This window comes from Diadema setosum, chromosome 17 (genome assembly GCF_964275005.1).
Source record: "Diadema setosum chromosome 17, eeDiaSeto1, whole genome shotgun sequence".
In the NCBI taxonomy this organism is placed as follows: Eukaryota; Metazoa; Echinodermata; class Echinoidea; order Diadematoida; family Diadematidae; genus Diadema; species Diadema setosum.
In genome coordinates this window covers 11,532,190-11,548,901 of record NC_092701.1, presented here as the reverse complement: position 1 = coordinate 11,548,901, position 16,712 = coordinate 11,532,190, and the positions used below count along the sequence as shown (strand labels likewise).

At 36.7% G+C, this 16,712-nt stretch overlaps 1 protein-coding gene across 1 annotated transcript in view; it reads right to left on the bottom strand.

The window, feature by feature from the left end:
• The window catches only part of LOC140241178 (uncharacterized), a 37,666-nt gene that overhangs the window by 9,565 nt on the left and 11,389 nt on the right, over nucleotides 1–16,712 (bottom strand). The window contains exons 5-6 of the mRNA XM_072320938.1: nucleotides 14,665–14,928; nucleotides 13,717–13,851 (exon numbers count right to left, since the gene is read on the bottom strand). Of these exons, the coding sequence (XP_072177039.1) occupies nucleotides 13,717–13,851; nucleotides 14,665–14,928 (399 nt within the window). The remainder of the gene's footprint in view (nucleotides 1–13,716; nucleotides 13,852–14,664; nucleotides 14,929–16,712) is intronic.

Here is a 16,712-nt window from a genome sequence, read left to right as displayed (position 1 = left end):
ATTTTCAAGCTCGCTCGCTTCGCTCGCTCGCATTAACCGTTCTATGCCATTCTCCTGATATTACTGCCAGTAATTGCTAGCAGTTGCGAGCGATGCGCCCCCTCCCCTTAATTTCCAAAGCGAAAAAATATACCTAAAAATGGCAGTTTTGGGAACATAAAATGTCAAAATTTTCAAGCTCGCTCGCTTCGCTCGCTCGCATTTAACCGTTATATGCCATTCTCCTGATATTACTGCCAGTAATTGCCAGCAGTTGCACCCGGTGCGCCCCCCCCCCCTGAATTTCCAAAGCGACAAAATATAGCTACAAACGGCAGTTTGGGGACTGTAAAATGTCAAAATTTTCAAGCTCGCTCGCTCGCATTTAATCGTTATGCCATTCTCGTGATGTTACTGCCAGCAACTGCCAGCAGTTGCGCCCGGTGCAACCCCCTTAATTTCCAAAGCAAATATATATATATATTATATATACATACATGTATTATTATATATAGCTACAAACGGCAGTTTGGGGACTGTAAAATGTCAAAATTTTCAAGCTCGCTCGCTCCGCTCGCTCGCATTTAATTGGTACGTTATGCAATTCTGATGTTGCTGCCATGAGGTGCCCCCCCAATGTCTTGACCCACGGTACGCCACTGACTATAGAAGAAAAGGATACGTAGAAGCTATCTCAATTCTGAATCATGCAAAATATGAAAAAGAACATTTTGGTTCACATCAGCATAAATGCAACAAGCAATTATGTCTTATACCGCTATGATGCAACACTGAATAACATGCAATGAAACAGCTAGATGGTAAGAACAAGATTACCACAAAAACATTTTTTCCCCTCGACATCATGTCATTAAGCATTTAAGGTAAGCACGTCGCAATGGTACCAAGATAATCTTGTACATTCCACGGGATTGAACATTCAGGGTTTGAAATTGAAAAGAATCAGCCCTTCATGCAAACAGGGGCTCTGTGTTTGAGGAAAACGTTAGTTAAAATGTAGTACTATCATAGTAGATGAACTAATAGTTTTATAGACACAGCTTGAGGCTGAACAAATGCCGTGCTAGAGTAATCGTATTAAACTGAAGTTCATAATTTTCATTTTAAGAGCTCATTTTATCATTAAAAGAGCCTTAACAAAATTAATAAGGAAAATATGACATGTCAATTACCTTAGTAATCGTAGGTCGAAAGAATTGTTTTCAAATGAACACATATGCATTTTCTTGTGAGCTCAGTGAGCTTTGCAGGTGGTCATGCTCATTGGGGAAAATCGGTTTTCTCTTTTGTTTTTAACTAAACTTTAGCTAATTCCATGTTCAATATCACTTGAACGCAGAATATTGTGTGAGTGACTTGCTCTTTCAGCATGTTCAGAACAACATGAACAAATTCGTTTAAAAACGTTGAATTTACTAAAAAAATGGGTTCTGCTTTGTAATCCTAGTTACTTACCTCATGGTTTGTAGCGTGAACAGGTGGAATAGATGTATCAACAGACATGCAAATACACGGTCAGAACTTCAGTGGACTGATGAACACGCGGAAAACAACTACCTATCTATTCGCTTGTGTGTTAGTCTGGATATTTGGAATGAATCCACATTTTTCGCTGTACTCACCAGTTCTACCGTCGCACGGCCGCGAGCAGTGACTTCCTCGAAAATTGTGTGGATAATAATACTAAGGTTGCCGCTGAGCGTCTGTTGCCATCTGCAAAATTAGTGCCTCTCGTTCGTTGTTCTTTCCTTCCCTTTTGCTCAAAATACTATGGCAATATGTTCCAGAAAACTGTTCCTCAAGCTTCAGACTTATCTTCTATACAATAACATCTCATATTTTAACCTTGCTTTCGTTTTGCACATTAGTTGTATATCAAATGAAGGACAATTGTTCATAGAAACACATTTCAGGAAATATTTTCGTTTCCGTCGTTCATAGAGAAAAAACCAACAAACAAACAAAAGTGATGAAGAAGGAAGTCAAAAGTAAACAATTTTACAACACATTATGCTCCCACAGGTTAATGCCTTAGAGAAACTGTGTCGGAAATGTAGTGATCTATAACATTCGTTAATTATTACCATTTAGATTGATGAAAAGTTGATCTATTTGACGAAAATGATTCATGGTGTCTTTCAAATTTCTGTCACAAAATCACAGAAATACGATTAAAAGTCAGCAGCAATTTTGCTGTTTACTACAAAAATGACCCATAATACACAGTCATGGCTGTCAATGTGTCATAATAAACAGGAATGAGTATTTTGAGTTAAGACATAACTCACACGCAAACCTACGGGATCCTAGGGCAGAAAAAACCTCCTGATTTTGAATAGATTTATTCTTTTACATAACTCACACCAATTCATATCCGACTAGAGAGGTAATAATAACAAAATAGGTATTGTTATCTTTCTACCTCACCTTTTCAAAACCTAAAAGTGTAAGATGAAAAGATTTACCAGTATCGCTAGGTACCCTTAGAGAGTACGCTGATAAAAGAATGTTATGTTCCTTTTGCTACGTGTAGGATACGTGGTGTGTACTGTCCTCGATCGACACGCTTTTCACAACAGATTATTATGACTTATTATTGGCTCAAACACGTCGGCATTTTATCTTATGCCACTGTATATGAAAGAACAGTATTTTTTTGTTTGTGTTTTAACAAACTGAAAGAGATATTATAGAAGATGGTTGGAGAACCTGCCTAATATTACTACATTATTAACCCTGATGTACTGCATGAGGCTTTAGCGGAGTCAGAGGCAAAAATACAGGATATTTCGTCCTTTTTAGCTTCACACAAAGAGTTTTCATATTAACCACTCTTAAAAGGGAAGCGTTTACCAATTCGCATCGATTTGTTGTACTTACTGAGCAGTTAATGTCTTCTTTGCTCTTCTACACTATCGAAAACACACCCGACATTCGTATGTAACTTACGGACAGCATCCGATAACGTTAGAGCATGACGAAAAACTATCAGCTCTAAAGAGTGATCAAATCCATTTTATTGCTTACAAGAGCTTCATGTCTTGACTGTTATGATCGTTTTGATTTATTGATATCACGTTAAATATGCGATGATGGTTGGGAGGTGATCATGGCATAAACAAAAACTTCTTCGTTTCATCCTAGGTATATCCTTAGGTAGACCGTTGTGAGTGGAAGCTGTTCAGTCTTTTAACTCCCGATGAAATCTTGGTCGCATGTCTCGTAAAATCTGAAGATTTGACGGTAATCATAAGTGATATCAAAATTTCAAAATGTGAATAGTAGTTCCTGCACTTCTATCTTGCTTACTGAGCACTCTGGAAAGAAATACATGCTTGATGTAAAAATATGAGACGGATCACAGCTCCTTTCACCCGCATGGGGCCAAAGTTCATTTCCGTCGCCTTTCGTGCCTTTATCAGAAATTATCGAATTAATGAAAAGAAAGTTATTTTGAGCGTGTTTGATATGAAGTGTAACAATCAGTGGTAATGTCTCTTATTGGATGTATTGAACACTATACGCAGCGACATGCTTTCAAATGTATGAAGCTCGTGTTGAGAAGATAAGACTGCAAAATGAGACATATCTTGCGTCGCTATAGTGAAGCGTATTTTGCTAGGAACTAACCAGTGCAACAATGGACACATAGACACTACACAAAATGGGAGGAAGAAAAATCAGTCCCTAAATGTACCGGAAATGAATGTATTTTAAATACTTTGAGGTTTCCTTGTCAGGTGACATTATGATGTATGTAAGGTTGGTTGTAAACAGGACTTGTTCTACAAAGATTAGTTGATCTTATTCATATTTTCAAATTGACGTCGTCCGCTCTATAATAATATCCTTAGAGAGTCCGATAAGGGAGTGGTAAATTTCTGCCTTCGATGCGTTACATCAGATGGAGGGAGCGTGCTTGGTATTTTCGTATTTTCTGGTTCAAAGAAGTGAACCACTGCTTCGATATTCACACATTATCTTCTCAGGGATATCACCGAAATATTTCATGTATTTTTCTGACACTATCACTCAATCGCGGTACCTTAAATTCGATTTGAAAGAGTGTGGTGATGAATCTGTGTGAGAGTTCACTTCCGTCGCACAGAATTATGTATCGTTGACTCTGTGTTTTGATTCGGATGAGGAGCGGATATTCCATAATGATGAATCACCTCCTTTAGTTCGGGTATCCCATCAGATATTATCTGGGGCTGGAACTGAGGGAAGAAGTTTTCATTCATTGAATGAATTACGTCTGGCTCCACTTTCATGATTATAAAAACGTTTTCTTATGTTCTCTCTGCCCAATGCATGCTTTGTACCCACTTGATGTCTGAACTAATCTTAACCTCTTGTTACAATAAAGAAATCTTAACATTTCGCTGCCATATACCTTTAGCTCGTGCACACAGTGTAGCAAACTGGTAATCCTGATTTTAAATCAAAGCAAATTCTTAATTTCCAAGGAATGTGAATTGCTTCATTGCGTAGTCAAGCCTTCGTACGTTACAGGTCTCCTTCCCTCGTCATTTCGCTATAAAAGGTATATCAATAAGCAATGTTGGGATCAGCTTACGTGTACTTTGGGAAATGACCCTTCTTTTTCTTAGTTGGTTAGGCCCTTTTGAAAGCGACATAGCGCATAAACTTGCCCGACGTAACTTATTTATGGAATTCATATTCAAACAAAGAATAGAATGGCGTAGGCGAAGTGACCAGAAAGCCTCCGTCAACTAATACTTGGGGAATAATCCATTTTATTGATTCACATTGAATGCATTAACAAGGTTTTTGCATTATTGTTGTCAAATAGGGGCCTACTTATAGGCTGTATTGAACACTTTGTTCCTATCATGTGGATGCGTTGGCAAGCACTATATTTATAGGGATTACAAGAATAGTCAATACATCACGCATGCTTATCTCAGTCAATTTAAAAACCAGCATGCCTGTTATGGCAATTGACCCTTTTTTTTTTTCTGCTCATGCGCACAACGCATTGGCTGATTGTTGTTGCTGACATTGGTGTATCTTACCAACAATGTCATCTTAGTTTAGAAGGCATGCCGTGTTTGATTTAGCGAGATTGTCTTTATCAAAAATAAAAATTTCTAGTCTCAGGTGTGTAGAAGATCGCTGATATCCCAAGCAATTGTTCTTATTATTACCTTATAACCGGTACGAATCTGAATCTGTTTGGTATTCCACCGAATTTTCTTCTTCGAGATTTTTTATGCATCTTATTGTTATTGAACGAACCCACAAGCTTATGATGTCTTTCGGAATACAACGGGAAGTCAGCGACTAAATTATCCTCTTTTTTTGAGCAGTGGATTAAGAGCACCTTAATTCTCGACTAAACTTTTTATTGCTCTTTTTGTTTGTATGTGTGTGAGTGTGTATATTTGAGTGCTTGTTGATTTGCAGGAGAAGGCGTATTCTTTATTTTTCATCGAATATTCTAGACAGATTTAGGAGAAAGAACACAGGCAAAGACCGTCGACAATAATGAATGTAAAACTAAAAAGGAATTGTAAAATCTTGGAAAAGAAGACGTGAAAATATAGGCTGAATATCAGTTATAATTAGCGCTAATAAATCAATTACCAACACTTATCATAAATTACTATGGGCGATGAGATGAAAAAGGAAAATGTCAATTTTCACTGTAACTTAGTGATCGCAATGATATCCATATCTTAGCTAATACCAGAAAAAAAAAGAAAGTTATGGAATTTGACAAATAGTTTCGTTCAAAATATCAACGTTCATTAGGTTAATCCATGTCATGGATTTGTCCATCTCATGTACACGTTGCGTTCAACTTCTCCAATAGGGACTTATTCTGGTTTATTTCATTAAGCTTGAGTGACTCTCAAAAGGGAATCCCACTCGTCATCTGACGTCACGGGTTTGAAGGACGACGCGACATTTTGGGCAACGTTCCAGGGAGAGGAAGGCGCGAAGGATGGCAGAAATTGGTACCAAAATCCAATCAGTTTGTCAAGAATACCATGAAAATGACAAAAACCTTGGTAACAATTTTATGAATTTCAGATATGCTTCTCTTAAGCAATACAATTTAACACTTTCAATTATCAATAACTTATGTCCAAATTTTTTTTTCAGACTCTCTATAATACTGGATCAGACTATCCACTGTACTGGTTGTTTGCACGCCATCGGTAATCTGTACGCCATTTAAGTACCAAAATACGCGTGCTGATCCAAAGACTTTATCGGCTGTACAGATAGCCGTAACTTCCTGGTTTGGTGTCAGAGGGCTTGGTACTTCCAGAGTCACGCTGGTTCCATCTAAATAAGATAAAAGCAAAAGAGAGTAAAAGAAAATAATAAAGCTTGATGGACTTAAGATAAAAAGAAGAAGAATCCCTGAGAAAAGGAATATTAACAACAATAAATATAATACAGCAACATACTGAATTGGCAATTGAACAATAAGTCCAAAACTAATTTTGTTGTGAAATATACGTACATGCATAAATATAAATATATATATATATGATTTATGAAATCGTTTTGACGTTCATATCTTACCAATAAAGGGGATGACGATGGAAAATATTCCAAGTAGGAATAAACTTTGGCTATCAGCCATCATTCTCAAACGTCGATGAATCCTGCTGATAAAGAGAAGGTAGAAAAGGAAAGAGAAATACAAGTATTCAGCAACTTTGATAACAGCTCGAACTGAAAGAGCGAAAATGATTTACGTTGTTATTGCTATTTTGCAGTGACACATTAAAACAGAAAACAGTTTGCTGTTAGTGCTTAAAAAGAGACGTTACAAATAAATTATGTAAACCAGCAAACACTGACAGTGTATAAAACTTAACGGAATGGCTGCAGAATTTAGCTTTCATTGAATTTGATAAGATTATATAAGTTGCATGCTTTTTGATGTTCATATCTTACCGATATAGGGGATGGTGATAGAAAGCTTACCGTAACCTGAAAATGTCGAAACAATGGATACAAATTTAATCAGAACGAACACTTTATGCTGTAATACGGCGCTAAAATATCGGCAAGCTCGACCGCCTGATGTCCGCCTTCACTGGCGGTCTTTTATTCTTGCGTGCTTGTAGACCTTTCGACCATCGCACACTATTTCTACATAAGATTGATCCGCGTTTGCAGTTATTTTTTAGAACTTATATTACAGTTCAAAGCAATTGCCCAACAAACATTACACATGACGTAATATACTAAATATAAATATGCGAAAGCTATCATCGTCCTTTCCAGTATGAATGTAGTTGTTCTGGCTTTCTATGTGAATAATTATATGTGGAACTATTTTATTTTTGCGCCGTGACACTTTAATAGAGGTGTAAATTATTTGGTATTGTAAAGTATATCAATTTGATACATGAACCTCTGTTTCCTGTGTGCTCGTAACAACGACTAACCCGATGCCAACATGTGTCATCAATACGGTACATCCTGGTTTCAAAATTCAACACGACGTGTATGATTTCTTGTTACATTGTCAACATAATAATAGATGACCATTAGAGATTCAGGTTGTTGAGTTTAGTTTAACTTTGAGTTTATTTTACGTCACCACGGGTCACTCGCTTCAGCCAATGGCTGTTCTTCTGTGAGTCAGTGTAATAAAAAACATACAATTACAAAATACAGCATTTTATACATAGTATAGGAAATGAGAAAAATATAAACAAACAGGCAAAGCATCCTGATGTGATGCGTGTAAATTTGTTGACGTGTGGATACTTCTGATGAGAGCTGACCAATTTTAGACCCTCATTTAGTGCAGCCATGTGAGAAAGTCCATCAAGTATCAGTACACCTGACGAAGTACTCTGTGATACTTCGCAACACTGCCTCAAAAAGTTAGTGGAGAAACACATTATCGTCATTATGATTTATTTCTTCTTTGTACCTCCAATCCTTCGTGTATTTAGATGGACAAATTCACACACACCACCATAACATCAATTTCCTAGACTACTGCAGAGTTGTGATAAGTCTATTTTGTTTTGTAAGGAAAAACTTCAAATCTGAATATCAACTTAATATCAAAAGGACACATATTCCTGCTGTTTCTTATAAGATCAATTATTTCTCTATAAGAATGTAAAAGATATCGCTTTTATACATAAAGCTTGAATTGGTATAAAACAACTCCTATCAGCACACCACCGAAATGTCTGAGATGTTTTGTTAATTCTTTTTTATTGGTCATCAGAAGTTCATCATTAATTTGTACGTAAATCCAAAATAAAACGGGAAATTTACTTCATTACTATGCTGTCTAGGATTTTCTCTCATTTGTTTAATTCTTGAGTGAAATTATTTTATGACTCTGCTAGTATAGGTTTTCCCAGTTAATTGCATACTTTTGTCATTCAAGTTCTTATTCCGAGCATTCAGTTTCACGCATTCCACGCTCGCAGAACTGAATTAAGAATCAATTTCAAAATCCGGTCATTTGGATTCACTATCGAAGCATTCAAATTCACCATCGGAGCATTCAAATTCACTACCGGAGCATTCAAATTTAAGAGAGGAGCACATATTTCAGCAATGAGCATTCAAATTCTTCTCAAGCTGGCGACGGAATCTCGTCGGTCATTCAAATTCGTAAATAAGCAACCAGGTTTCCTAATTGCATTCAATTAGAAAGAAGTTCTGAATTTATTCAGTTTGGGGCCGTGAATGTGTGTCTTTTTCATTTAGCTTAAAAACAGAAAAATAAAAATCAAGTTTGTGTGCTTTTTGTCACATTTTTGCATGGTATGACTGGGACTTCTATGTTTTTGTGGGTTTTTTTTTTTTGGGGTCTAAGACAGGAATAGCAGCCAGAGTAAAATCAATGCAATAATTAATATATTGTTTTAAATTTACAAGAATAATTGTGCAATTTGCTTAAGTTTTCACCGCTTTGTGGTTGTACATTCATTGCGTCCATATAAAATGAATAAATCAATCGAACTTCCTCTTTGGATTGGAACATTAAGTCATGATTGGATATCACTTAACACATACAGCCAAAGATTTCGGAATATCGTAATATCACGCATTGGATTGTTGTTCTTTCGTATTACCTAACAAAACACAGGAATCAGTTCTTATTGACTTTGCCAGGAGATGCGTTTGTAAGAGAGCCAAAGAACCATCATTTGACACCACATCAATGATACCCATTCCCCTCCCTATTCAGTTTCAAAACACATTTCACTCAACCCGTTCAAATTTTAGACCAGCCGTGGTTTACTTCCGCATTTGACACAATGCATGCAGTCTGCTCTCTTTATACTGCGTATGACGTTTAGTAGTGAAAAATCTGTCATACAATGTCATTTATGATCAACAGACAAATTCTTTTCGAGATAATTGATGGGATATGTTCGTTTCTCCTAACAATGAGGACATTACTCTCTTGAAAATGGGAATGTTGTATCTGTCTCAGTTTTTAGTTCATTTCTAAAGATGCGTAGCATGTGAAAAGAGGCGCACAATGAAAGAATCGGAAAGGATGGGATGGCAGCCACACACAAGCGCGCGCGCGCACACACACACACACACACACACACACATACACACACACTTGTCCAACTTCTACAACATAAATTCTACGACGTTAGTTAATGCATTTTGATAATCAGGTACCCGGAAAAACACTTCCAGATTTATGGAAGCACCGGCATTCAAGCATGGAGGTACGGTTTAATACTCATGAATTATCATTACCATGTTCTGCCCAATCATACTTAGATTAAAGGGATGGAATAGTTTGGTTGAGATGGGGCTTCAGGATTCCAATTTTCTTTGTAAGATAATGAGAAACCTCCTAGGAAATTAAAGAGCATGCAATTCTGAGAAGAATCCAATGTTTATTTGAGAAAAAATGGTTTTGAAGTGGCTGAGATATCCAAAAAAAAAAACAAAACAAAACAAAACCAAAGAGGACCTAACAAAAGGTGAGTCCCACCAGTTTGTTTTACTTTCTTTTTGAATATCTAAGTCATTTCAAAGCCAATTTTCTTGAAATAAACTTTGAATTCCTCTAAGAATCGTATGTTCTTTAATATTTCATAAGTGGTTTCTAATAATCTCGCAAAAAAGTTAAAATCTGAATCCCCTTTCTTAACCAAAACTATACCATCCCTTTAAAGGGAAATACAAAGCATAGTCATAGATATTATCATAGTGACGGAAGTCCGCAATGTTAACTGCAAATCCACATATATCATAAACACACACATACACACACAGACACACACACAGCCATTCCATAATATAGGTGTTTATCTAACGCACATCCACAAACAAGTCGTGTATAAAACAGTTCTGCGAGAGGAAGGGATAATGTAACTTTGAATATTACTCTCTGCTGAGCTACTTCACCATGTCGGGGTCACTACTCACAAAAAGTTCGTAAGTTGAATCTTTTTCATTTTCAGCTCACAGGTTGAACTCTGTAATCGAGAGGGTTTTGTTTTGTTTTGTTTTGTTTTCTTGTCCCGTTCTCGGATGGTGTGAAACTGTCACACTAAATAAATCATGCTTAAGATCGATTGTAACTCTTTATGAAACAGGTCCAAGATTAAACAATGAAACCATCATGCTACAGTGAACATACACAGGCTCAAAACACGCACATGTATACTCACACACAAACAAAAAAAATACACTCAACAGCATTACCAGAATTCGTTTTAATAATGCGTTACTATATTAGTATGGCAAATTCGTTTTACTTGCTATTGTGACATTCCTTGTAATAGTAAAATCAAGATCCTAAAAAACAAATGTGGATGAACATAACTTCACAGCAGTGTGCGATTTCGTAGAACGGATTTCTAATGCTCACATGACACGTCCTGCACGATTCCTGCACGATTTATCATTTGTATACAGTACTCTGCAGAACGACTTAATCATGTCACATTCCTCCTTGGCCTGGTAAGACATATTATAGGGCTCACACGGGTAAATAATTCCCCATAGAGATGTGTGTTAAAATTCAATATTCAAAAAATTCAAAAATTCAAAAAATAGCTGGGAGAAATGAGGTGTTTCATCTTCACTACCCTGGATAAGTGAGCTATACCCTGTCATCCATCAAATTTCCAAGGCGGGTTTTCTTCAGCTCAAACTCTGTCCAAGGGTCCGCAAAGCCAGACTACGAGTTCTTTTCACACACAAAAAAAATCACCTCTTTTCTGCACATGCACCCAATGAAATATAGTCCATTCAAATTCCATGAGAAAAGCTGTCATCTTCCAACCAAAATGAAGTTTGTAGAGGAATTCATACTCAATATCTGCAGCTATTCATTTTTTTGCCAATTGATTTTTAATCAATTTTTTTCTTCATTTCTTCTGGTATCTTTGGTACGAATTTGTGAAGGGGTCTGGGACATTCCATTTTATTTACAGGTGTGAGCCCTATAGATGACTCCCGTGCCCTGCGCCACCAGCGGTGGAAAAATTACAGCTATATATTACCAGTGTACAATAGCTACAGACATTTTTTGAACAACTACAAGAAAACGAAATGGATGAAACTAAGCGGAAATCAAATATACGAAAACTCCACATGGTATGCATGTACGTAAGTGTATTTCGGACGAAGAAATCGCTTCCATAACAACATTATGACTAAAATATTGAATTCTTAAAACTACCACTCTCAGTACCGTTTCTTCTCCTTCTTCTTCTACTACTACTACTACTACTACTACTTCTACTATGACTAATACGAATAAAAAAAACAAATATGTTTGATAGTTTTATTATACATTTTACATCACACGATCATAGGGATTAGTTTATTAATTTCACCTTTGTTTGTTCCAATACATGCAGTCAAATATATCAAACAATGATTAATATTTGCATAGTCGAGGATTATATCCAAAGTGAAGCAAAATATTCTGGAAATAACTTCTTTGTATGGAATATGTACAGACGCTTGAATCACACTTATATAGATGCCTAGTTTACAAGAACATAATAACGCGAACATTTGATACTTTACAGAGAAAAAAGTACAGCTGATATAGATACGGTTGAGTTAAAGAAAGGGGCTGTGAATTATGATGGGGCTCTGGAACACTAGTGGTTTTATTGTAGCAAGAAATGGCAGCCGACTAGAAGGTCATACCATTATATTCAAACCACGGTCAAACTGGAAATGTACCTTTTGCAGGAGACGTATTCTTGACGGAACTGTACGATGACTTTAGACGGTTATTGGAGTATAAACGGGACGGTTATTGGAGTATAAAGTACCTTTTTCAAAAGTGGTGAAAAGAGGTTATTAACTACGTCTTTAAACTTGTACAAAATTTTGATTTCAGATTTTGCCATAGTATGTTTGGTCCCTCGTAATTCACATGAAAATACTGATGAGATCACATCTACAGATATATTCTGAACGTAACTAGAAGATGCCTGCCTTTAATCCCATTAAAATAACGGGATGATTGGGGTACAAAGTATACCTTTTTCAAAAGTGTTGAAAAGAAGTTATTAACTACATATCTAAACTTGTACAAGCTATAACACACTTTGATTTTTTACCTCGTTATGTTAGGTCGGTCCCTCATAATACTATGTGAAAACATTGGTGAGATTACACTAAAACAGATGGATAGCGTCTCACTGGTAAGTTCCTTTTAAGGACATTCCGACTTGTTCTTTTTTTTTTCAAGTCACTTTATATCTACTGGAGACGAGGTAGGTGTTGGGACGGGTGAGAGAAGAGCTTGCTCTGGATTATGATGTATGTACTATAAAGTGTATTCAAGCACCTAGTTAGAATATGGACTAGGTCGTACTTTTTCCTACAGTGTCTGAGATTACAAAGTGCACTACATTTTTGTTATCTTTTCCATGTGTCCAGCGTCCTCAGTTCAAGATTTTGTCCTCATAAAGTCGTTCTGAAAGACAAGGAAAACATGTCATGCAATGTTTAATGACTTATACCTACAAACAGTAACGTGTTGCTGATTTGTTCTTCTACTATACATGCATTACATAAGTCTAGGGATACAGAGATGCTTGTCTCTATGACAAAGAAAGGGTGACATATATTTCTGAGCAAAACTGGAAAAATGACTGGGAATGAAAGTTAAAGTAAAAACAAGATCAATATAAAATTGAAGTCTCCGGGTTCTAAGTAAACAAGGAATTGGCCTATTGATCTAGACAGCTAATTTGGGATTTCTGTATCTCATATGGAATGAGTTACCAATACTAAAGTGTTCATACCGTCTTTTCTTCTTTCTTAATTTTATTGTTTTCTATTGAAATTAAGTATGTTTGGGGATTAAATGAGAAGGCAATGAGTAAATGTCTTTGAGTTGGGTACTATCTGCGTATCCCTAGTAGGAGCTCAACGCTTTTCTCTCTTCCAACGAATGCTACCTATTCCATTCGCAATAGCAAAATGTGTCCTGAAGGTTTAAGGCTTTCCCTCTTAAATATTTTCGATGTATTCTGCCCAGCCTTTTAGGTTGTACCTTTCGTCAAAGAATTGCCATTCGACGATCGTTTGCTTACATGCCCTAAGATTTCTCAAATGTAGCTCAGACTAAGTTCACAAACATTGTTGCCTGTATCTAAATTGTTTCCAAATGAAATGTCCTATAAAGACAAAGCCGGGATAAAACTGTATATTCGCATGAAACTTCTTTTCTGTCACAGATTGCAAACCAACCTGTTACTTCGGGCGTGTCTTTCTTCCTCTGCATGACGGTGACGACGCACACCACAACGCCGAGAACGAAAAGGACGATGAGGAGGGCGTACGTTGTCGACATTGTTTGCAGGATTCCAGTCACATGTACGTAGTCTGGAGAAACAGACAGACAGATAGACAGAAATGGATGTTATGAAAAAGGCGGTCTTTTTACAACAATTTGTAATCTCATCAGATTATGGTTCTTGTTTGTAAATTTATGCACAACACCGAAATTAAAACGTCCCGCCATGAAACGTGTTACATAATTCTCACCGCCTCTCTAATAAGTGGTCGCTACCATGATTTGATATTGCTGTGAAATACAAGTCAGTGTAAAACCACGTTTAAATTCCTAGTCCTATCTCATGTCACACAAACATGGCAGTTCATTTCACCACGAAGCATCATACATCAGCATTATCTTTAATATTTATTTTAGAAGTTATGTAACAGATATTATTTGTACACATGATATCTCCGCCATGTTTATTTATAATCGAATACCGTACGTACATGGACGTTAAAATTCTACTCAAATAGAATACGAAACAATTGCCTTTCTCATTCTTTTATTAAGCGATTTGAAAGTGACATGCATTTTTCAGTTCTCACAGCTTCTTTCTTCATCCGATCTAACAAAGCACATCCCAAGGAAACTTAATTCTTACTTGGACATTGGCACCATTATTTTGCGTGGTATACAAATATGTTAAAGATGCTTTCATAGATAAGATTTTTGAGCTTCTGAGAAAGGAACAATAATATACAGGTCTATTCCATTCCTAATGATATAGAGCTTACCATATGTAAGTCGTGAAAAGAAAGCGGGAAATGGCTCTATATCATTCTTCGTCTTATTAAAGAGTACAAGTAAGTAAATCCAGGAAATTTGCATATGATGATGTTGTTTCACCAAACGCCTACCAGTTGGACAATAATTTTCCGATGCAGTGATGAAACCGAAGTCGTTTAGGGCGCTACAAGTGACAGAGACACATTTCTCAGGTTTAGGGCTGAGATAGACCCACGGAGATCTGCCTCTTGAGAGCGTCAGGTTGTCTGCTGTAATCACGTACTGGTGGAAATCAGGGTGCGGCTGGTACTCTTCGGTCACGTGACACAGAATTACGACAACCGTCACATTGTCATCGGACGTATACTCGGACAACTTGATCTCAATCACATCATCTGTTAAGGTATTCAGGAGACATTGGAGAAACAAGCGAGTATGAGTGCAGTGAAGTCTGAGAGAGTTTATGCCTGTCTTCATGAAAGCAGCAGCTACTCACGCTGGATGGTGATGTAAACAACAAAGATTATAAAGTTGATTGAATATGAAGAGAATGAAATATGCAATCTTCATTGTGTTCGAAATAATCACTGTGTAGTAATAGTAATGAAAATGACAAATAGCAGTTATTTTCCCAGTTCTTTTACACCGGAGGATTACCGTCATCCACCATAGTTTGTATGTATAGACGCGACGAGCTGCCGTAAATCTTTGAAAGTATTGAAGTACAGTATCGTCAAAAGAATGAAAGAGCAGCTCTTTATACGACTAATTCAATTTGGAGATTATAACATTAAATTGTGTGTCTCTATTCTATAATATTCATCTATAAATTCTTGCGTAACGATGACAATGGCTGACAAGGTTTAATGTAAACCGGGCGTGAGCTATTTCAGTAACAGGTGAGCTTTCCACGGCCATCTTTTGAATGAATCATAAGGGCTCACACTCGTTGTCTGTGTTTAGAAAGTCAGACATCACGTACCTCTGGGACAATGCAAACTAAGAGAGGTCGTTGACCCATGGACATTGCTTCCGGTGCATCTGATGTTAAGACACCTGTTCTGATGTGATGTCACAATGGCAGACGCATTTTTCGATGAGGAGATCATGCTGTCACCGTTTACCTCAATACCAAAAATGTTGATAGGATGTTTGGGTTGAACCGACGAATCAATGAAACAGGTGATGTTAACATTGGTGGTATCCGTGTCGTTTTCCACTAGGATTGAAATCAGACCTTCTTCTGGTGGATCTATCAATATCAAGTGTAATGGGTGAATGGCATTAGAAATAAGGAAGATACGACTTTCTGCCACAAATGTTCATAATAACTTGAGTGCCAATATACACGATAAAAGATTCATGAACATTGACACCTTCAGCTGTGATGGATTACGTTAATCAACATCGACAATCCGAACGTTACTTTTGACAGTATAGAGCTCTCCCTATAGTAGAATAGGATAAGGCTATACATTTATGAGTCTGTCACGCAGATGTCATTGAATTAAATTACAGTTTTTTCTTCAAATGTATACTTGAACATTACAATTGAATATGTAACTTGTGTTTATCTGTAATCCTCGATATTGTATATCCGTCTTGTTCTGTCTTCTTTCTCTTACTTCTCTAGTAAACTGAGAGATTTAGTTATGACACCAAGTTTTAACTTTCAAAATATCTTGTAAAGTTTCGCTTTGAAACGTGTAGACCTCCATGGTCAAATCTAAGTTCACATTCTCCTCCGTTGGTTGATTGGGCAACTACTTCTGTATCTGATATAATGCTGGACAAGTGATGCTTTTTTTATTTTTTGTTTCCTCTCTCTCTCTCTTCTCTCTCTCTCTCTTATTCTCTTTGCTATGGAGCCTTTTTCTCTGTGTCCTAATTGCAACCTAAATAATTTGGTTTCTTGAAAGTTTGATACCCAAATATTGAACTGTAAAGGACAAGCCAAAAAGAAGCTTTTCTCTCAAGTATTCATTTTGTTATTTATGTTTTCATAAATTATTACTCTTTTCCATTAATCTGTCACTATTGTTTACTAAGGAGATTCGTGTCGTTTCTACAGGTAGCAAAATTTCCGGTAGACGTAGTTGTAAACCGTACAGACTGAATTGATATCTTTTATCATAGGTGTTCGTAATGACATCGTGTGTTTATAGCGATGAACCGAACA